Source organism: Xyrauchen texanus, chromosome 33, assembly GCF_025860055.1.
Source record: "Xyrauchen texanus isolate HMW12.3.18 chromosome 33, RBS_HiC_50CHRs, whole genome shotgun sequence".
NCBI lineage: Eukaryota > Metazoa > Chordata > Actinopteri > Cypriniformes > Catostomidae > Xyrauchen > Xyrauchen texanus.
This window is the reverse complement of record NC_068308.1, coordinates 39,014,687-39,037,377: the sequence shown is the minus strand read 5'-3', so window position 1 is coordinate 39,037,377 and position 22,691 is coordinate 39,014,687. Positions and strand designations below refer to the sequence as shown.

Here is a 22,691-nt window from a genome sequence, read left to right as displayed (position 1 = left end):
CCATAAGACGTTTTTAGTGCATTTCAGAGCTTCATTGAGAGAGAGAGAGAGAGAGAGACCGTGTGTGTGTGTGTGTGTGTGTGTGTGTGTGTGTGTGTGTGTGTGTGTGTGTGTGTGTGTGTGTGTGTGTGTGTGTGTGTGTGTGTGTGTGTGTGTGTGTGAGAGAGAGAATCCTGGGATCTCACAGAAACGCTCCAAGCCTGGGTTGCCGGGCAGAATTAGGCAGATTCCCTCTGCTCTCTGAAATCCAGAAGAGAGCCGTGAAGTTCTGGTTCCATCTATCAGACGCGCAGACAGAGAGTTACCATCACTGCGCTCTCAGATACAGGGCAGGACACACAGAGAGCGACCCCATGCTACATTTAGTGGAAAAACACCAACTCAATTCATCAATTCAATTCAGACACTCAAAAGTAAAAGAAATAGGGAAAATAACCAAAGAAGAATACATACACGATTGGCAGATAAAGGTCACACAACTAAATCAATTAAAATATTTCAACAAAATAAAGTCCGATTATAAATTGGCACCATACCTGACTGAAATCAGTAATTATGGTCAGAGAAAGCTCCTGACAAAGTATGGCATTAGTGAGCACAGTCTGTGTGTGGAGACGGGCCGACACAGGCAGAGTTGGAGAGAGAGAGAGCTCAGACTGTGTCCACACTGCACTGATGGGGCCGTAGAGGACGAGCTGCACTTCCTCACTGAGTGCAGCAAGTATAAAAACATCAGAGACGCCTACTTCACACAAATAGCACAGATTGTACCTCAATTTCAACAAGCGAGCCTCATAAACAAACTGTGTTATATTTTGGGAGAGAAAGAAGAGTGTGTTCAGCTGGCAGCGCAGTATGTGTCTTCCTGCCATCATATGAGGGACAAGGGCTGAACCCTCCGTTCCATTAAACTGCTCTCTATACTTATTTTTGTTATTGTATATATATTTTATTTATTTATTTATTTTTTTTATTTTATTTATTGTGATATATTTATGCATAATATGGAAATGTTTTTTTTTGTTTTTTTATTGTTCACTTTTATTTATCTACATATATGTTTGTATAGTACTATTGAGAGAGAGAGAGAGAGAGAGAGAGTGTGTGTGTGTGAGAGAGAGAGAGAGAGAGAGAGAGAGAGTGTGTGAGTGAGAGAGAGAGAGAGAGAGAGAGAGAGAGAAAGAGACTGTGTGTGTGTGTGTGTGTGTGTGTGTGTGTGTGTGTGTGTGTGTGTGTGTGTGTGTGAGAATGAGAGAGAGACAGTTTGTTTGTGTGAGAGAGAGAGACTGTGTGTGTGTGAGAGTGAGAGAGAGAGAGACTGTGTGTGTTTGTGTGTGTGTGTGTGTGAGAGAGAGAGAGACTGTGTGTGTGAGAGAGAGAGAGAGACTGTGTCTGTGTGTGAGAGAGAGAGCGAGAGAGAGAGAGAGACTGTGTGTGTGTGTCTGTGTGTGTGTGTGTGTGTGTGTGTGTGTGTGTGTGTGTGTGTGTGTGTGTGTGTGTGTGTGTGTGAGAGAGAGAGAATGGCGACTTAAGTTTGTACCATATGACTTCAGGAGAATATACAAAATGTATATTATTTTGAAGTTTGGCAGCCCCTGTCCCGTTCACTTTCATTGAATAGAAAGTAGCAAGTGTACTTTTTTACCGTTTTTTTATTTTACTGTATAAAATTAGCATTTTGATGAAAAAGTCCTTCATTTTGTCATTATTTCATCATTGAGCTGAAATAGTACAGAATTTCCATCTTCAACCGCTTATCCGAAGTCGGGTCGCGGGGGCAGCTGCTCCAGCAGGGGGCCCCAAACTTCCCTATCCCGAGCCACATTAACCAGCTCTGACTGGGGGACCCCGAGGCGTTCCCAGGCCAGTGTGGAGATGTAATCTCTCCACCTAGTCCTGGGTCTTCCCCGAGGCCTCCTCCCAGCTGGACGTGCCTGAAACACCTCCCTAGGGAGGCGGCCAGGGGGCATCCTTACCAGATGCCCAAACCACCTCAACTGACTCCTTTCAACGCAAAGGAGCAGCGGCTCTACTCCGAGCTCCTCACGGATGACTGAGCTCCTCACCCTATCTCTAAGGGAGAAGCCCGCCACCCTTCTGAGGAAGCCCATTTCGGCCGCTTGTACTCGTGACCTAGTTCTTTCGTGACCCAGCCTTCACGACCATAGGTGAGGGTAGGAACTAAAATTGACCGGTAGATCAAGAGCTTAGATATGGGTTTTGAACGACATGAGGGTGAGTACACGATGACAGAACTTTCATTTTCGTGTGAACTATTATTTCTTTTGTCAGAACCCTCTTCTACCCTCTTCTTTCCTGTGTCTCCTGTCTCCTCCTCCAGGCCATGTTTGCCAGCTACGTTCCTGAAATCATAGAGTTAATAGGAAACCGCAAGAAATATGGCGGTTCGTATAGTGCAGTAAATGGGAGAAAGTAAGTACCGTGGTTTTACTGTGCCCGCCTGCATGCCCGTCTCTCTCTCTGTTCCATGCATGTAGGCAATGTTTGCTCGCTACGTGCCTGAAATCGCTGCTCTCATCCTTAATCGGAAGAAATACGGAGGCTGTTATAACTCCACTCGAGGAAGAAAGTAAGTCAAACGATGAAACCGAACGAACAGATTCTTATTCTGTCATGTGGACGAGGTCAAACTCTGACCTCAGAGGAAGTTGCTGTTGTTCTTCCTGTGATGTCAGAGGTGCTACTGCACAGGAAGTAGTATTATGAGGGTTGGGGTCTGATGGCACACATCATCTCATTGCTTTGAGTGTTTAATAGTCTGTGAGTCGCTCATCGCTTGCTAATTTGTGCTTTATCATGTGACACTTGAGCTTTAATGTCAGTGTTTGTACGTGTTGTACGCTTATAGCAAAGCATATTTTGTTTATTAATAATTCAACACTTCTACATGGCATCTATGAACATTTAAGACCCAGGGTCTGAAATTTAAGGTGGGTCTTCGGGCAAGAATGCCACCTAAAATGCCCCCGAAATAAAAAAAAAGACGGGGGCAAAAAATGCCCTTGTAAGAAATTCCTCCATTTTTGTATTTGCCACATCTGATGTTGTTTTTAATCATCTTTAATACTCTATTCTTTAATTAATGTATTCATGAATGAAGTTGGCATATCTGATGAGACACAGTTTGTTTTAAATATTTAGAGAAAAATGTGCCGTCATATAGGTCAAATTCCCAGTATATGAAAATGCAAAGAAAGAAATAGAATTATTTACACTGGGGTACAATTAGCATGTGACTAAACATGTTTATTTACAATAACTGTGAAGTCAGAGGTGCTACTAAGCTAGCGGTAAATGAAAGCTAACCAAAACAGCGTATTATATATGGATTATGTATTAAATATAGGGTATAAAAGGAGCCGGCTTGCAACCATTCATTCAGGTTTGTGCAGGAGCCGAGACAGAGTCCCAGACTTTTCATTGGGGCTCCCAAGGGTGACCCCTAGTGTCCCAACATCGACACAATGTCGAGTGAGTGACCGATAGGGAAATTAAAATAAGTGCCAGGTAATTTATAAAATTAAATGAAAACTATAATAACAATATACAATATAAAATAAAATAAGCTTTACAAGAATTGATTATGATGCATCATGCAACACTTTATTTTAAGGATCAACAATAATGCACTAGTTAAGCTAAGTAAAGCTACCTTAGATACAATTTAGCCATAACTTATTTTACGTTTGAATGATAATAAGATGGCAATCCGAGATGCATTTGACTAAATTGTTAATAATGAATTGCGAAAATCTGAACATTTTAAATTTTGACTCCTTGTCCTAAAGTGAAACATTTAAGAAATGAAGATTTATAGAAGAATATCTCAGCTCTGTAGGTCCGTATAAAGCACCAAAAAGCACATTAAGGCAGCATAAAAGTAATCCATATGACTCCATTGGTTTAATCCATGTCTTCAGAAGTGATATGATAGGTGTGGGTGAGAAACAGATCAATATTTAAGTCATTTTCTACTGTAAATCTCCACTTTCACTTTCACATATGACTCCATTGGTTTAATCCATGTCTTCAGAAGTGATATGATAGGTGTGGGTGAGAAACAGGTCAATATTTAAGTAATTTTTTACTGTAAATCTCCACTTTCACTTTCACATACGACTCCATTGGTTTAATCCATGTCTTCAGAAGTGATATGATAGGTGTGGGTGAGAAGCAGATCAATATTTAAGTCATTTTTTACTGTAAATCTCCGCTTTCACATATGACTCCATTGGTTTAATCCATGTCTTCAGAAGTGATATGATAGGTGTGGGTGAGAAACAGATCAATATTTAAGTCATTTTCTACTGTAAATCTCCACTTTCACTTTCACATATGACTCCATTGGTTTAATCCATGTCTTCAGAAGTGATATGATAGGTGTGGGTGAGGAAATAGGTCAATATTTAAGTAATTTTTTACTGTAAATCTCCACTTTCACTTTCACATACGACTCCATTGGTTTAATCAATGTCTTCAGAAGTGATATGATAGGTGTGGGTGAGAAATAGGTCAATATTTAAGTAATTTTCTACTGTAAATCTCCACTTTCACTTTCACTTTCACATATGACTCCATTGGTTTAATCCATGTCTTCAGAAGTGATATGATAGGTGTGGGTGAGGAAATAGGTCAATATTTAAGTCATTTTTTACTGTAAATCTCCGCTTTCACATATGACTCCATTGGTTTAATCCATGTCTTCAGAAGTGATATGATAGGTGTGGGTGAGAAACAGATCAATATTTAAGTCATTTTTTACTGTAAATCTCCACTTTCACTTTCACATGTGACTCCAGTGGTTTAATTCATGTCTTCAGAAGTGATATGATAGGTGTGGGTGAGAAGCAGATCAATATTTAAGTCATTTTTACTGTAAATCTTCACTTTCACTTTCACATACGACTCCATTGGTTTAATCCATGTCTTCAGAAGTGATATGATAGGTGTGGGTGAGAAACAGATCAATATTTAAGTCATTTTTTACTGTAAATCTCCACTTTCACTTTCACATATGACTCCATTGGTTTAATCCATGTCTTCAGAAGTGATGATAGGTGTGGGTGAGAAACAGATCAATATTTAAGTCTGCTTTTACAATAAAACCCCACTTTAACATTCTGAAAGTAAAAGTAAAAGTCAAGATTTATAGTAAAAAGACTTAAATATTGATCCGTTTTCACCCAAAGTGATTGCATCACTTCTGAAGACATGGATTAAACCAATGGAGTCATATGGATTACTTTTATGCGGCCTTAATGTGCTTTTTGGTGCTTCAAAGTACTGTTCACCATTCACTTGCATTGTATGGACCAACAGAGTTGAGATATTCTTCTAAAAATCTTGAAGAAATGACATGAGGGTGAGTAAATGCTTTTGGGTGAACTATCCCTTTAATTACATTAGTCCTTAATGAAAATAAGATGTTTAATACGTTCATGGCGAAGATAGCTTTACATTCAGTTCATTGTTAATGACTGTCTTTTTAATGCTTAACTTGTGCATTGTTGTGGACCCTTAAAATAAAGTGTTACCGATTGATTTTATTAAAGCCAGAATTGATGATTTGCATTATTGCTTGAATAATAAAAATAATAATATGTAGTTTGCAACCCATTTCAATTCCGTAATCGTGTTTCCAAGGAAAATGGGATATTCAATGGGGGGCAAGTGTAGGGCAGGACTTTAATTTAATCCGTCAGAAATGGATTAAATGGTGTAAAGTTAAAAGTGTTCTGGATGTAAAATCAAAGGGATTTAATGCATGTACTGACGAATGTTTCACAAAAGTACATTGTGATTTCGTGTTGACTTCTCAAAGGCTTTTGGCTTGTTACGATGGCACTGCATTGCTGTTGTCGCTTGCAAACCCAATATTTTTCATTTTATGTGCTATTGTCATTGCTCTCATATACGTTACAGATTATAACGATCAAATATTGTTTGTTTTTACCTTCCGTTTTAAATCGTAGCATTTGTTATGTTAAACATATGTTCCTTGTCGCTTATGTTTTCCTCCTGTAATATCAGAGATGCCATTCCACAGGAAGTACTCCATGACTGCTCCGTGTTTTATCTCCTGATTCTCACATGTAGTTCCTGTTTAAACTCCTCACTCACTATAACTCGTCCATTATTTCTCAGGCATATAGTGGTTTGTGGTCACATCACATTGGAGAGCGTCTCCAACTTCCTTAAAGACTTCCTACACAAGGACAGGGATGATGTCAATGTAGAAATAGTTTTTCTCCATAAGTAAGTATACATTTCTGAGTAAGATTGAAATGTTTACGGTGTGGATACGGATTGTGTATTATAGATTCTGACTGTGTTGTATTTGTGTTGCAGTATTTCCCCTAATCTTGAGCTGGAAGCCTTATTCAAGAGACACTTCACACAGGTGGAGTTTTACCAGGGGTCTGTCCTAAACCCTCATGATCTCGCCCGAGTCAAGGTACACGGCTTTGTCGTACTGTTTGGTTTGGCTTCTTGGTTTCTTTATTTACTTCCTGTTTGAAGTTTGTTTGGATTTCATCAAAATATCATCGCTTCTGTCTGTTTTTGTAGATCGAGTCGGCTGATGCATGTCTGATATTAGCCAATAAGTATTGTGCTGATCCCGATGCGGAGGACGCGTCCAATATCATGAGGTAGGACTTTAAAACAAAATTTTATATATAAACAGTTGCAAGAATAAGTATGTGAAACCTTTGGAATTACCTGCATTTACTGGTTTGATCTTCATCCAAGTTACAATAATGAACAAACACAATCTTTTTAATCTAAGAACACACAAATGGTAAGTTGGAAAAAGTATGTGAACCCCTAGCCTATTGATGTCAAAAAAAATTAATTAGATTCAGGAGTTGGCAAACCTGGCATCAGATTAATGAAAGGAGATTGGAGGTGTGGGTTAGAGCTACTTTGACTTATAAAAAGCACTCAAACATTTTGAGTTTGCAATTCACAAGAAGTGTCTGCTGACGTGGACCAAGAGATCTCAGAAGACCTATGATCATGAATTATTGCTTTGCATAAAGCTGGAAAGGGTTAGAAAGTTATCTGGAAGAGTTTAGATATTCATCTGTCCACAGTTTGACAAACTGACTATAAATGGAGATGATTTAGTACTATAGGTACTCTCACTAGAAGTGGCCGTTAGATATTCATCTGTCCACAGTTAGACAAACTGTCTATAAATGGAGATGATTTAGTACTATAGGTACTCTCTCTAGAAGTGGCCGTTAGATATTCATCTGTCCACAGTTTGACAAACTGTATATAAATGGAGGTGATTTAGTACTATAGGTACTCTCACTAGAAGTGGCCGTTAGATATTCATCTGTCCACAGTTAGACAAACTGTCTATAAATGGAGATGATTTAGTACTATAGGTACTCTCACTAGAAGTGGCCGTTAGATATTCATCTGTCCACAGTTTGACAAACTGTATATAAATGGAGGTGATTTAGTACTATAGGTACTCTCACTAGAAGTGGCCGTTAGATATTCATCTGTCCACAGTTAGACAAACTGTCTATAAATGGAGATGATTTAGTACTATAGGTACTCTCACTAGAAGTGGCCGTTAGATATTCATCTGTCCACAGTTAGACAAACTGTCTATAAATGGAGATGATTTAGTACTATAGGTACTCTCACTAGAAGTGGCCGTTAGATATTCATCTGTCCACAGTTAGACAAACTGTCTATAAATGGAGATGATTTAGTACTATAAGTACTCTCTCTAGAAGTGACTGTTAGATATTCATCTGTCCACAGTTAGACAAACTGTCTATAAATGGAGATGATTTAGTACTATAGGTACTCTCACTAGAAGGGGCCGTTAGATATTTTTCTGTCCACAGTTAGACAAACTCTCTATAAATGGAGATGCTTTAGTACTATAGGTACTCTCACTAGAAGTGGCCGTCCAGCCAAGTTGACTCAAAGGACACACCGCAGAAGGATCAATGAGCTAAGAAAGGACCCTAGAGTGACAGATAAAGACTTGAAGGTATTATTGGAACTGGTTAACATCTCTGTTTTTGAGTCTACTCTACAGCGCAATGGAAGCCGCTGCTTTCCAACAAAATCATTGCTGCGAGCCTGAAGTTTGCCAAATACCACCTTTGACACTCCACAACACTACTGCAGAAATGTTTTGTGGACTGATGAAACTAAAGGTGCGTACACACTGCCAGCGACATCGCGCGTGACAGCGACTCAATACCATTCATTTTCAATGCGAGCACAGCGACTTCCGGCGACACGAGCTGTCGCGACCGTTGGCGCTAGATGTGGGCATGTCCAGCGACGCGACAAAGTTGAGAAAAGTTCAACTTTGGAGCGACTAACGGAAGCGACAGCCAATAGGAGAGACGACGGGAGAGCTCACGTGATCCTTCTCTCTCTCTCTCTCTCTCTCTCTCCTGCAGTAACGGAAAGATGGATGAAAGGCTAATTCTTGCTGTTAGAAATTTTCCAGTGCTCTATGATATGTCTCTTCCCACGTACAAGGACATTTTAAAGAAAAATACTGCGTGGAAAGGTGTATCTGAGATCGCGGGGATTTTATGGACCCAGACAGACCGACATTTGCATTTTCGCCGCAGATAAACAGCCGCTATGGCAAACAGCACGACTTGTTTCTCATTCATCTTTGATATAAAGCATTTTATGTACTGATTCCATTTATATTTAGTCTTTTCCCTCCAAAATGTTTGTTTTTAGTGGCAAGAAAAGAGATTCGCTGTCAACAGCAATGGAATGGCATCCGTGAATGTCATTTATAAACGTTACTAGGCAACCAGTAGTGGGAACGCCCACTAGCGACTTCACCGCCAGCCACTGGCGACCTGCAGCGATAAAGTCGCTGGCAGTGTGTACGCAGCTTAAGGTTGAATTGTTTGGGAAGAACATGCAGCACTATCTATGGCATAAAAAGGGCACCACATACCAACATAAAAACATCACCCAACAGTGAAATATGGTGGAGGGAGCGTCGTGATTTGGGGCACTTTGCTACTTTGGGGTCTGGACCACTTGCCATCATTGGGAAAATGTAATTCCCAACTTTATCAAGAAATCCTACAGGATAATGTCAGGGTGGCTGTGCACCAGCTGAAGCTCAGTAGAGTTGAATGATGCAGCAGGACATCGAAGTAAATCCACTCCAGATTGTTTTAAAAAAGAAAATCCCCCTTTTGGAGTGTCCCAATCAGTCCAGACCTTAACCCAATGCTGTGGAATGACCTCAAAAGAGATGTTCACTACAGACATCCCAAGAATATGTCTGAGCTGAAGCAGTTCTGCATGGAAGAATGATCCCAAATTCTTTCTGAACGTTGTTCAGGTCTGGTCCGCCTCTACCGGAGAGGCTTGATTGAGGTTATTGCTGCCAAAGGAGGATCGACCATTTATTAAATCCAAGGGTTCACTTACTTTCTCCACAGCACTGTGAATGCTTAATGGGATGTGTTCAATAAAGACATGAAAGATTATAACTGTTTGTGTGTTGTTACCTTAAGCACATGTGACTTTAATGAAGATGAGATCACATTTGCCGTCATTCAACAACTTATTTTGGATTCTTGATTTAAAGTGTGATTTTGTGTTTTATAGGGTGATATCCATTAAAAACTACCATCCAAAGATCCGTATCATTACTCAGATGCTGCAATATCACAATAAGGTGAGAATTTGCATGTTACATGGGACCTACAGCCTCAAACCGCTGGATATACACATTGCTTGCCTCAATACCATACAATACACAGTACTTAATCTCTCTCGGTCGTCATTCCCAGATGAACTCAACCGTATCTTCTCGTTTCCAGGCTCACCTTCTCAACATCCCAAGCTGGAACTGGAAGGAGGGTGATGATGCCATCTGTCTGGCCGAGCTGAAGTTGGGCTTCATCGCTCAGAGCTGCCTGGCACAGGGTCTGTCCACCATGCTGGCAAACCTCTTCTCCATGCGGTCCTACATTAAGGTCGGTCCACATTCAAGCAGCTGGAGCAAAATACGAATGCTTTCAAACACTGAATACGAAACCTTCTCACCCCCATTTAGATTGAAGAGGACACGTGGCAGAAGTATTATTTAGAGGGAGTGGCCAATGAAATGTACACGGAGTATCTGTCCAGTGCCTTTGTGGGTTTGTCTTTCCCCACGGTTTGTGAGTAAGTATGCTGTAGTGATTTGCTCCAGCTAAAGTCTGACCAATTCACAAACAAATGACTCTTATGAGCCTGTTAATAATAGCTTTATTTTTAAGGATATGATTAGGACCAATTATGACTTCCTTAAAAGACTAAAACAATTATGAATGGATCCATTAATAAACCGGAATCAGGATGGTTCAATTCCTTATGATTCCCAACCCTACCTATACTTAAAAATATGACAATAATATGATATAGATGGTACTAAAACTTAGTAAAATGTGAAAATGGACTCACTATTAAAACATGCCATGTTCCTTACAAATACATGTTTAATCATGTTCCACATGACATTTGTAAGCCTGAAGGATTCGTTCACCCAAAAATGAAAATTCAGTCAGTGTTCACTCACTTCTATGTTGTTGTAACACTATATGACTTACTTTCTATTTCTGAACACAAAGGGAGAAACTGTGAAGAATTGTTGTGCTCAGTGATGTCACAATGGCAGTTTATGGTGACCACCTCTTCAAGCTTCAAAAGAATGCAAATGTATAATTCAGGCGTCTAATTAATTATTCATGAGACTCATGATTGTTATGAAAGTATACGATAAGATTTGATGAGAAACAAACTGAAATGTAACGTATTATTTAGGGAAAATGTTCACTGACCGTTGATCTCCTGTGTGTGTTCATGATAGGACACGAGAGCAGCAGTTCACGCGGACCCCTCGCGACATTGGGGCGTTCAAGCGAAAACTCGTTTTGTTTATCTAAAAACAGGTCCTGCACACAGCTGCACACAAAACAGAGAACAGAACTCACTAAACATATCTGAAGAGTTTGTAGTTGAAGAATTGATGCATTTCTATGCCCAGCCTTTTTTTTTAAAGAAGTACTCATAGATGAGGCCACAGGCAGCCGCAGTCACACCGTGTCCTAACCTGACGGCTAACGACATGCGATAAAAGGTATATTTTCTTTAGTAATCAGAGTTTTTGTCCTAACCATCCGTGACGAGTCGCGGGTATGTTCTATCAATCGCTTGCTTTCTGTTTTCAGCATCGCGTGGGAAACTTCGTCCACTGTGAACCGGCACCGGTCCAAAAACGTACAAAAAATAAGGCTGGGCATAGAAATGCATCAATTCTTCAACTACAAGCTCTTCAGACATGTTTAGTAAGTTCTGTTTGTGTGCAGTTGTGTTCTGTTGTCAAGTTTTTCGCTTGAACGGCACAATGTCGCGAAGGCGCTGCATGAACAGTTGAACACACACATGGCAGGGCTGGACTGGGAAGAGAAATCGGGCCGGGAGTTTACATGGCAACTATCCCAGATCTTGTTGAGTGGTGGGGTTAGGGGGGGTTGTTTGTTTGCTGTCCTTTTCTGCATATCGTGGCGCCGTTTTTGTGGTCCATTCTGCATAATGCAACGGCTCAATTTAGCTTATCACGGCCCATTCAGCACGTCTCGTGGTCGACCCACCGGCCCGCTCGGTTCCCCGATGGCCATTCCGCCCCTGGTCGGCCCACCCGGAAAATTCCCGGGTATGCCAGATTACCAGTCCAGTCCTGCACACAGGAGATCAATGGTCAGTGAACATTTTCACTAAATAGTGCATCAGATATCAGTTTGTTTCTCACCAAACCTCGTTATATATTTGAATGACAATCATGAGTCTCATGAATAATTAATTAGACTCCTGAATGATACATTTGCATTCTTTTGAAGCTTGAAGAGGTGGTCACCATAAACTGCCATTGTGACATCACTGAGCCCAACAATTCTTCACAGTTTCTCTTTTTGTGTTCAGAAATGGTGTTACAACAACACAGGGGTGCGTAAACAATGACTGAATATGCATTTTTGGGTGAACTACCCTTTTTAACGCTTGTACTAACTTATTCAGTGTAGAAAGTACTTAATATTTTCTGCTACATTTACTTCACCACATAATCATTTTTTCAGTGTATAATACTTTGTATTTCTCTGTAGGCTCTGTTATGTGAAGCTGAAACTTTTGCTGATTGCCATCGAGTATAAATCAGACCAGAGAGAAAGCAGGTCAGTCTGTTCTTCATTTGTTTTAAAAAAATGTAATCCTAAAACCAGTTTCAGACATTTGCACCCCACTGGATGTTTAAAGCTTCTTGTATTTCAATTCCATTTATTGTAAACGGTGTAAATGATTTTAGGCTGAACAAATCTTTTATTTTATGATCAAGAATGACACATTTATGCAGTGGAGGCGTGCTTAACATTAAAGGAATAGTTCACTCAAAAATGAAAATACCGTTATCATGTACTCACTCTCGTGTCTCAGGACAGTTATAGGAGAGCTATAGGATGCTCCCTTGCTCCCTAATTAGTGTATGACTTAACCTCCAGTGTGCTGTCTGTCTGCACTGGTCTCAGAACAGTTATAGGAGAGCTATAGGATGCTCCCTTGCTCCCTATTTAGTGAATGACTTAACCTCCAGTGTGCTGTCTGTCTGCACTGGTCTCAGAACAGTTATAGGAGAGCTATAGGATGCGCCCTTGCTCCCTATTTAGTGCATGACTTAACCTCCAGTGTGCTGTCTGTCTGCACTGGTCTCAGAACAGTTATAGGAGAGTTATAGGATGCTCCCTTGCTCCCTATTTAGTGAATGACTTAACCTCCAGTGTGCTGTCTGTCTGCACTGGTCTCAGAACAGTTATAGGAGAGCTATAGGATGCCCTTGCTCCCTATTTAGTGCATGACTTAACCTCCAGTGTGCTGTCTGTCTGCACTGGTCTCAGAACAGTTATAGGAGAGCTATAGGATGCTCCCTTGCTCCCTATTTAGTGCATGACTTAACCTCCAGTGTGCTGTCAGTCTGCACTGGTCTCAGAACAGTTATAGGAGAGCTATAGGATGCTCCCTTGCTCCCTATTTAGTGCATGACTTAACCTCCAGTGTGCTGTCTGTCTGCACTGGTCTCAGAACAGTTATAGGAGAGCTATAGGATGCTCCCTTGCTCCCTATTTAGTGCATGACTTAACCTCCAGTGTGCTGTCAGTCTGCACTGGTCTCAGAACAGTTATAGGAGAGTTATAGGATGCTCCCTTCCTCCCTATTTAGTGCATGACTTAACCTCCAGTGTGCTGTCTGTCTGCACTGGTCTCAGAACAGTTATAGGAGAGTTATAGGATGCTCCCTTGCTCCCTATTTAGTGAATGACTTAACCTCCAGTGTACTGTCTGTCTGCACTGGTCTCAGAACAGTTATAGGAGAGTTATAGGATGCTCCCTTGCTCCCTATTTAGTGAATGACTTAACCTCCAGTGTGCTGTCTGTCTGCACTGGTCTCAGAACAGTTATAGGAGAGCTATAGGATGCGCCCTTGCTCCCTATTTAGTGCATGACTTAACCTCCAGTGTGCTGTCTGTCTGCACTGGTCTCAGAACAGTTATAGGAGAGTTATAGGATGCACCCTTGCTCCCTATTTAGTGCATGACTGAACCTCCAGTGTGCTGGCTGTCTGCATTGGTCTCAGAACAGTTAAAGGATGCTCCCTTGCTCCCTATTTAGTGCATGACTTAACCTCCAGTGTGCTGTCTGTCTACACTGGTCTCAGAACAGTTATAGGAGAGTTATAGGATGCTCCCTTGCTCCCTATTTAGTGCATGACTTGACCTCCAGTGTGCTGTCTGTCTGCACTGGTCTCAGAACAGTTATAGGATGCTCCCTTGCTCCCTATTTAGTGGATGACTTAACCTCCAGTGTGCTGTCTGTCTGCACTGGTCTCAGAAAAGTTATAGGAGAGTTATAGGATGCTCCCTTGCTCCCTATTTAGTGAATGACTTTACCTCCAGTGTGCTGGCTGTCTGCATTGGTCTCAGAACAGTTAAAGGATGCTCCCTTGCTCCCTATTTAGTGCATGACTTAACCTCCAGTGTGCTGTCTGTCTACACTGGTCTCAGAACAGTTATAGGAGAGTTATAGGATGCTCCCTTGCTCCCTATTTAGTGCATGACTTGACCTCCAGTGTGCTGTCTGTCTGCACTGGTCTCAGAACAGTTATAGGATGCTCTCTTGCTCCCTATTTAGTGAATGACTTAACCTCCAGTGTGCTGTCTGTCTGCACTGGTCTCAGAACAGTTATAGGATGCTCCCTTGCTCCCTATTTAGTGCATGACTTGACCTCCAGTGTGCTGTCTGTCTACACTGGTCTCAGAACAGTTATAGGAGAGTTATAGGATGCTCCCTTGCTCCCTATTTAGTGAATGACTTAACCTCTAGTGTGCTGTCTGTCTGCAATGTTCTCAGAACAGTTATAGGATGCTCCCTTGCTCCCTATTTAGTGAATGACTTAACCTGCAGTGTGCTGTCTGTCTACACTGGTCTCAGAACAGTTATAGGAGAGTTATAGGATGCTCCCTTGCTCCCTATTTAGTGAATGACTTAACCTCTAGTGTGCTGTCTGTCTGCACTGGTCTCAGAACAGTTATAGGATGCTCCCTTGCTCCCTATTTAGTGAATGACTTAACCTCTAGTGTGCTGTCTGTCTGCACTGGTCTCAGAACAGTTATAGGATGCTCCCTTGCTCCCTATTTAGTGAATGACTTAACCTCCAGTGTGCTGTCTGTCTGCACTTGTCTCAGAACAGTTATATGAGAGCTATAAGATGCTCCCTATTTAGTGCATGTCTTAACCTCCAGTGTGCTGTCTGTCTGCACTGGTCTCAGAACAGTTATAGGAGAGATATAGGATGCTCCCTTGCACCCTATTTAGTGCATGACTTAACCTCCAGCGTGCTGTCTGTCTGCACTGGTCTCAGAACAGTTATAGGTATATATATTGAAATGAAGCAAAATGACCCATAGAGTTAAAAATGATTCAAAATAACTATTTTTTTCTGCTTTTGAGGAAATTCGGTGCCAGTGTACACGTATGTGGACATCATGTTTATCAGCGCGCTGATGCACGAAAAATTTACCGATTTTTTTAAAGCGGCACATCAAACGAAACTAGAGACTCTCCTCTTTACACCCAAACAGGTTTCTATGAAATAATGTAAAGATGTTTCATACCACGGGCACTTTTATTGGCGCTGCGTCCGTAGGAGCACTTCAAGGAAATCAACGTCATGTTGTTGAGTCATGTGACTCTTAAATAACAGTCTAGAGTCATGTGAACGATGTCCAGTCAGTTTTTATTCATTTAAAGGATGTGTTGTGTATAGCAAAGCCAAAATACAACGTCCACGCATGTGCACGCGGGGTCGCACGAGGTTAAGTTTGCATGCAAGAGTTATCTTTAAAACAATAATAAAGGTTGCAGTTTGTCTAGACATGATATTAAACTTTATCTCGGCAAACAAATATTATAGTTTCTATAGTCTTTTTTTTCTTCAGTTGATGCATCTTGAATTTTTTTTGGTGCTTTGTTACATTTATCATCTGCATGTGACTGTTTAATGGTTTATGAGCTCTATCAATCTCATTAGTGAACATTTATGATTTGGAGGTGCAAACGGATTCTGTCGTTTGTTTAGTGTTGTTTGTGTTTTGCAGCACGCTGATTAACCCGGGGAATCACGTGAAGATGCAGGAGGGCACACTTGGATTCTTCATTGCCAGCGATGCCAAAGAGGTCAAAAGGTTAGCTGACGATAGAGTTTGTTTTGAAAGCGTGTGCTGTCTTTTACATGCACCGCTTTAAATTAAACGTCATCTCTGCTCATGGATGGATGTTTTGTCTCCATTTAGGGCACTTTTCTACTGTAAAGCTTGTCACGATGACATCACAGACCCCAAACGGATCAAGAAATGTGGATGCAAGCGAAGTACGTACTCAAAGCAAAGGATAGATATTTATAGAATAAAAAATGCATTTATTATAAAAAAAATTAAGCATGAAATATTGCAAATAATACATAAAAAATACAATAAATTTGAGCATTTCAAGGCATAGATCATGTTAATTTTCATGCATTTTGTGCCTTATTTATGTTCACATTGTATTATATTTTATATATATTTATTCACTGATTGCAACCTCGATGTATTGAAATTTAAGAACTATTTATTGAATATTTAATCGAAAAGTTACGATTCTGACTCGCTGTCAGCGAGTCTGCCTTGGAACAGAAAAGGTGAATTATTAAATAATAACCTTGCTGCTTTCTCCGTATAATAAAAGTGGATGGTGACTGGGGCTGTCAAGCTCCAAAATGACAAATGTATTGACTTCAAACTTTACATAAACATTATTAATCCTCTTCTAAACAGACAAGGCTTTCCCCTCCACCTGAGACTGTAAATACATCGAAACTATTTGAATTAAAATCAACACATTTCACATTTTCCCTCTCTCTTGCTGCGGCGGATCTGTGACCATCTTTTCACCCCCCTCCCTCTGATAGTGTTGTATTGTGAGTAATGACTCTGTTAATGCAGAATGCTACTGTATGAGCCCGCTGCATGTGTGAATGTAAAACTACATCTCCCATCAACCCACTGGCCTCCGCCGCATCATCAACAGGAGACAACTTTACTTACAACTGTTCTTACACCCTCAACGTTATATACAAACAGTTTTGCTCATTAGTAATATACAAGTATATACTAATATATTAGTATAGACTTGAAACTTAAAAGTTGATTCTGTGCGTGTACGTTTTGCTTTTCCGTATCATTTGTTGGAATCAATAAAAAGTGTTAATCGGAAAACGTTTTGACCATATAAGCCACTGGAAAACCCTCATATTCCCTCCATTAAATTTAACATGGAAACTAGTTACAAAATCAGTTTTCTGGACACTTATGTTTGTGTTTGTGGCAATGCACAACGCTATATAAAAATATACTGTTGCGCGAGCTCGGCTGTTAAACACGTTCTCATTCAACCGTATGTACTTCCATGGTTTACCTGCATCTCAAAAATTGACACTTCCAGGAAACATAAAAAATCATGAAAACATAATTTGAACATTTTGAGCTCGTATATAGCAAGTAAAAAAGGTCAAAGATTTTACGGCATAGCAGAATCGCATATAACTTGTTAACAGTCACGTTTTTCTATAGGTGTGCCGCAAGGCTATGTATTAGGACCGCTCAAGTTTCCCGATATACAGCTTCTGCTAAGGAAATGCATACTGTTATGCCCAATACCTTTAACATGCTCCTCCTCCTATTCTCCTCTCATCCGTCCCATGACCCCAGACAAGAGATCCGGCTCCAAGAGAATGCGGCTGGCATGTTGTGTAGCTTGCGGTGGGGCAGATCGGTGCTGCTCGTGCATGTCAGAAAGTGTCTCTAGTAACTTGGAGGTCCTGCATCGTGGCTTCCCCCTCTCTCCTGTTTCTCTGTATGATAACACCGCTACTTTACACTCCTGTAAGTGAAAGCCTTCCCTATACCACCTGTGCCCGCTGCCTGTGTGTGTGCCCTCTAGCTGGTGCAGTGCCATGTAGGGGTGGCATCTGATTTGGTGGAGGCTGCTGCTCGTTGATGTGTCTGTCTGGTAGAGCTGGTCTCTTGCATGCTTTTTCTTTGTTTGTTTGTTTGTTTAATGTGTAGTAACAATGTAGTTTAGATTTGTGGTGCATTAAATTTGGCTTTGCATAACATTTTCTTTTGATTACTTTCAGCTGTGATGGATATTTACGCAATGAAACGGCAATCAGTCGTTCTTATCTGAACATTAAGTATTGTTGAGTGTAAGATGTATTTAACACATCTCTTGACATTACTAACACTTCTATAGGAAGTCGATTATAGAACTATATATGTCTGTATAGGGGGATGAAGCACAGATGGGTCCCAGTTTAAGATTAGGTAGTCTCCCAGCCTGGCCAAGCTGGTTTTAGAGGGGTTTTGGGCACTTGTGCATTGTAAACACTAGCTTGGCCAGGCTAGGAGACCAGATAAACCATCTTAAACCATCTAAGTCCATCAAAACCTCTTAGGCTGGTCTAAGCTGGGGTATGGAATTGTCTAGGCAGACAATTTGGCTTTTGTTGTTGTTTTCTCAATGGTTGTGTGCAAACATTTAAGTGGCTAAGGACACTTGCAAAAAGATATTAGCCTCCAAGCTAACACACACATAGGCCAATCCTCCAATGTTTCATTGTGCACTTTAAAACATGTTTAAGTACCTGAGAAAAGTTTTCATTTGGGTGCTTGAAGAGCGTCAGTATTTTAGGGAGAATGCACATTAGCGGGATTTATTTGCAATTTCTCTTGTCTTTAGCTTGTGTTGCTCAAATGCTCACTGGCGCATCTTATTGTTCCGCTTGTCTCATTTTAACTTCATGCTGTCTTTGCATTTGTCTCAGCTAAAAGTAACTATAATGGATACATCAAATCAAGTAAGTCACCCCTGCACCCCCAATGATACTCTATTGTGTTTTAATTAACCTCTTCCATGTATTCCCCTGTGTGAGTGTTACATGGTCTGGTGTATGTACATGTGTGCATTAATTAATTAATCTTGGTATACCCTCTATAGAAAAGCTACACCGTTATCCTTATACGTTTACATATACACATATGCATCATTTTAATTTAATTTAGCAATAATACAAAAAATGCATAATTTTTATTTGCCATGTGAATAGTGCACATACTACAGAAATTATGTCCCAAAAAAAAAAACGAATGTTTATTTTAAATCTTGCAGATATTTGCAAGGTGTGTGTAAACTATAGCAGAACTGTATTGAGTAGTAATGTGTTGTGCAGACACCAAACACTAGATGGTGCTGCAGCACTGTTCTGTTCATGTCAATTTAGTCTATTCTAAATTTGGACTTTTTTTTGGACGTTTTATTTTGACTTAAAATGGCTTGCCATACAAAAATACCGTAAGTGAAATTTGGTGTGCATACGGTGCAGTTGTGCCTTTAATTAAAACACTAACACAGTATATTGTCAATTGTTTACAGTAAACAATAAGTGTAATTAATTTGTCGTTGAAAGCAGTTCTGATATCCCAGAATACAATTTGGTTCACTCTTGTGTCTGATGATAAATGTTTCTTGCCTGACAGTAAATGATGAACTCAAACCAACATTCCAGCCCCAGAACAGAGCTGTGCCCGCAGTCAGAGTGCCCTCTGCGGTGCCAGAGATCCGAGTGACAGTGCCTTTAGTAAATAACCGTAAAGGGAGTCTGCTGTCGCCCTCCACCTCGTGCCTGCCCAGACTCAGTCTCGCCAGCGCTAGAGAGCTGCACCAAGGTGGCACGAGCAAAGAAATGGGCTCTCATGCCAACCGATTGCATCGGGCATGCAGTCTGCCCGTTAAATACAGATATGATTCCAGGCACAGCTCGACCTCCAGCATCAGTCAGCACAGACTCTGTAAGACTCTGTAAGACTCTGCCTGGCATTGTGACAAAAGCATGTGAACTAACAGAGTTCTGAAATACTCAACTATCCATCCTGCGGTAATTAACGGAAAGTCTGTGTTTGCATATCTGAGCCGAACTATAATACGGTTGCCGTGGTTTGAAGCAGGGTCCAAAAATAACATGCAACTTTAACCTTTTTAGAAATTGCAACTAAATACATGGTTTAAATCATCAAAGGGAGTCTACCAAGTGCAATGCAATACATTCAGAGTTGTGTCGTAACTCCAGAACAGATCCTGGAAATAATTGATCTTCATTTGCTCATTGTTGTGTGAGAAACTAACGCTGATCTAAACAGGGTAGTCTGGGAAAGAGCTGCTCAAACTACTCAAACATTTGTCCTTACTCTTACTCTTTTCTTGCCTTTCCTGTCTGTACATTTCATCCACTCTCTGTGTGTGTGTGTGTGTGTGTGTGTGTGTGTGTGTTAGTGTGTGTGTGTGTGTGTTTGCTTGCTTTGTGATGGCTGTTTATAAGTAAATAAGTGTTGTAGTGTGTCACACTCTTGCTGATGTTTCAGTAGTGGAGGAAGATCAGCTGTCCGCTCTGTCACCCAAGAAAAAACAACGTAACGGAGGGATGAGAAACTCGCCCACCAGCTCGCACAAAGTAATCAGGTAAGATAAACAATTTGCCTGTGTGTGTGTGTGTGTGTGTGTGTGTGTGTGTGTGTTTCTGCTTGTTAATAAGCACTCGGAACAACCTAGCAACCACATAGCAACAGTATAATAACATTCTGAAACCCCCCCCCAAAAATGTACGGTAAAATAGCAGAAGCTGTGGTTGCCAGAAATGTACCTTAAAAAACATGGTGCCACGATTCAGGCTTTTACGGGATGTCATTTTGATCAGGGACGGATTACTGACCGGGCCAATGGGGCCAGTGTCCAGGGGCCCTTGACCACCTGGGGGCTCTTGACTGCTGGGGGCAACCCTGGGCTTTAAGGTTGTGCAATCTAGTTGACAATATCTTCCTTTGTGTTCAGCGGAACAAAGAAATGTGTACAGGTTTGGAACAACTTCTGGGTGAGTAAATGATGACAGATTTTTGGGTGAACTATCCCTTTAATGATCTCTTTGGACTGACTCCAGCTTCAACAGAACCACGGCTAGATGCAGAGCTGCTTGGGTAAACGGTGTACGCTTCATGTTCAGACAACGCTGGATTTCAAGAAGCACTGCAATACCTAAGTGCAATAATAATAAACCATATATAACTCACGTAGTTACACTTGACAACAAATGCCATATGACACATATTTAACCTGAGGTATATTCATGTAATTGTGGGGATTTAATGTATTAGTAGACTCTCAAATACTATGAGAGTCTACTAATACAATGCACAAACAAAAACTCAAAACACCTTAGCAACTGCATAGAAATGCACAAAAAACCCTAGCAACCGCATAGAAATGCACCAAAAAAAAAACTCAAAACACCTTAGCAACTGCATAGAAATGCACAAAAAACCCTAGCAACCGCATAGAAATGCACAAAAAAAAAACTCAAAACACCTTAGCAACCACATAGAAATGCACAAAAAAAAAAACTCAAAACACCTTAGCAACCACATAGAAATGCACAAAAAAAACTCAAAACACCTTAGCAACTGCATAGATATGCACAAAAAACCCTCAAAAAACCCTAGCAACTGCATAGAAATGCACAAAAAAAAACTCAAAACACCTTAGCAACTGCATAGAAATGCACAAAAAAAACTCAAAACATCTTAGCAACTGCATAGAATAGCACAAAAAAACTCAAAACACCTTAGCAACTGCATATAAATGCACAAAAAAAACTCAAAACACCTTAGCAACTGCATAGAAATGCACAAAAAAAACCTCAAGACACCTTAGCAACTGCATAGAAATGCACAAAAAAACCTCGACACCTTAGCAACTGCATAGAAATGCACAAAAAAACTCAAAACACCTTAGCAACTGCATATAAATGCACAAAAAAACCTCAAGACACCTTAGCAACCGCATAGAAATGCACAAAAAAACTCAAAACACCTTAGCAACTGCATAGAAATGCACAAAAAACCTCAAGACACCTTAGCAACCGCATAGAAATGCACAAACAAACTCAAAACACCTTAGCAACCGCATAGAAATGCACAAAAAAACTCAAAACACCTTAGCAACTGCATAGAAATGCACAAAAAAACCTCGACACCTTAGCAACCGCATAGAAATGCACAAAAAAACTCAAAACACCTTAGCAACTGCATAGAAATGCACAAAAAAACCTCAAGACACCTTAGCAACCACATAGAAATGCACAAAAAAAAAAACTCAAAACACCTTAGCAACTGCATAGATATGCACAAAAAACCCTAAAAAGAAACCCTAGCAACCGCATAGAAATGCACAAAACAAACTCAAAACACCTTAGCAACCGCATAGCAATGACCATCAACATAATGGTGGCAACTTTTGCATGGGGGGGGGGCACATGAGCATTATTGGGGCAGTGGTGGCTCAGTTGTTGAGGCTCAGGGTTACTGACCAGAAGGTCGGGGGTTCAAGCCCCAGCACCACCAAGATGCCACTGTTGGGCCCTTGAGCAAGGCACTTAACTCCAGGTTGCTCCGGGGGGATTGTCCCTGTAATAAGTGCACTGTAAGTCGCTTTGGATAAAAGCGTCTCCCAAATGCATAAATGTAAATGTAAATTTAAAATATATATATATAATAAAATAAAAATTCTGTATTCTACATCAAACACCGCACAAACACATGGGTGTGTGTGCGTGCATGTGTGTTTTAGAGGATGCAGGACAGTCTTGCATATTCATAAAACTGCTTTGGTGACACAGACGACAGCTTCAGCCAATAACAGGCCAGGATCAGTCTCTGTTGCCCCAGGCTACAGTTCTACAGCCCAAATGCCTCAGAGTCCCGCCCGCACTTAGCACTGCCCAACACCGTGCACTGCTTTTAACTCCAAGTACCTACCTTTTATCCTGTCTAAGGGAATTAAACATCCATTTATTGATTTTGACTTATGAAAGAGCTGCTACTGAATTAATAAAAGCCATTAATACAGAATGATGGAATGAGAATAATATCTTCTGAATACTTTATCAAGATGGCAAGCAGAAACGATTTATACTAT

At 40.6% G+C, this 22,691-nt stretch overlaps 1 protein-coding gene across 8 annotated transcripts in view; it reads left to right on the top strand.

Annotated features, from left to right (window-relative positions):
• LOC127626511 (calcium-activated potassium channel subunit alpha-1-like) overlaps positions 1-22,691 on the top strand; it is a 114,510-nt gene that overhangs the window by 69,981 nt on the left and 21,838 nt on the right. For 2 of the 8 annotated variants that reach the window (XM_052102338.1, XM_052102340.1), the window contains exons 9-20: positions 2,342-2,433; positions 6,166-6,276; positions 6,370-6,475; positions 6,589-6,671; positions 9,646-9,715; positions 9,861-10,016; positions 10,097-10,206; positions 12,186-12,254; positions 15,728-15,814; positions 15,923-15,999; positions 17,378-17,551; positions 20,090-20,183. In XM_052102338.1, coding sequence (XP_051958298.1) covers positions 2,342-2,433; positions 6,166-6,276; positions 6,370-6,475; positions 6,589-6,671; positions 9,646-9,715; positions 9,861-10,016; positions 10,097-10,206; positions 12,186-12,254; positions 15,728-15,814; positions 15,923-15,999; positions 17,378-17,551; positions 20,090-20,183 — 1,229 coding nt within the window. Of the gene's footprint in view, positions 1-2,341; positions 2,434-2,498; positions 2,591-6,165; positions 6,277-6,369; positions 6,476-6,588; positions 6,672-9,645; positions 9,716-9,860; positions 10,017-10,096; positions 10,207-12,185; positions 12,255-15,727; positions 15,815-15,922; positions 16,000-17,377; positions 17,552-18,492; positions 18,526-20,086; positions 20,184-22,691 lie in introns of all 8 variants that reach the window. The other 6 variants (XM_052102336.1, XM_052102339.1, XM_052102337.1 and 3 more) reach the window with 6 other exon arrangements.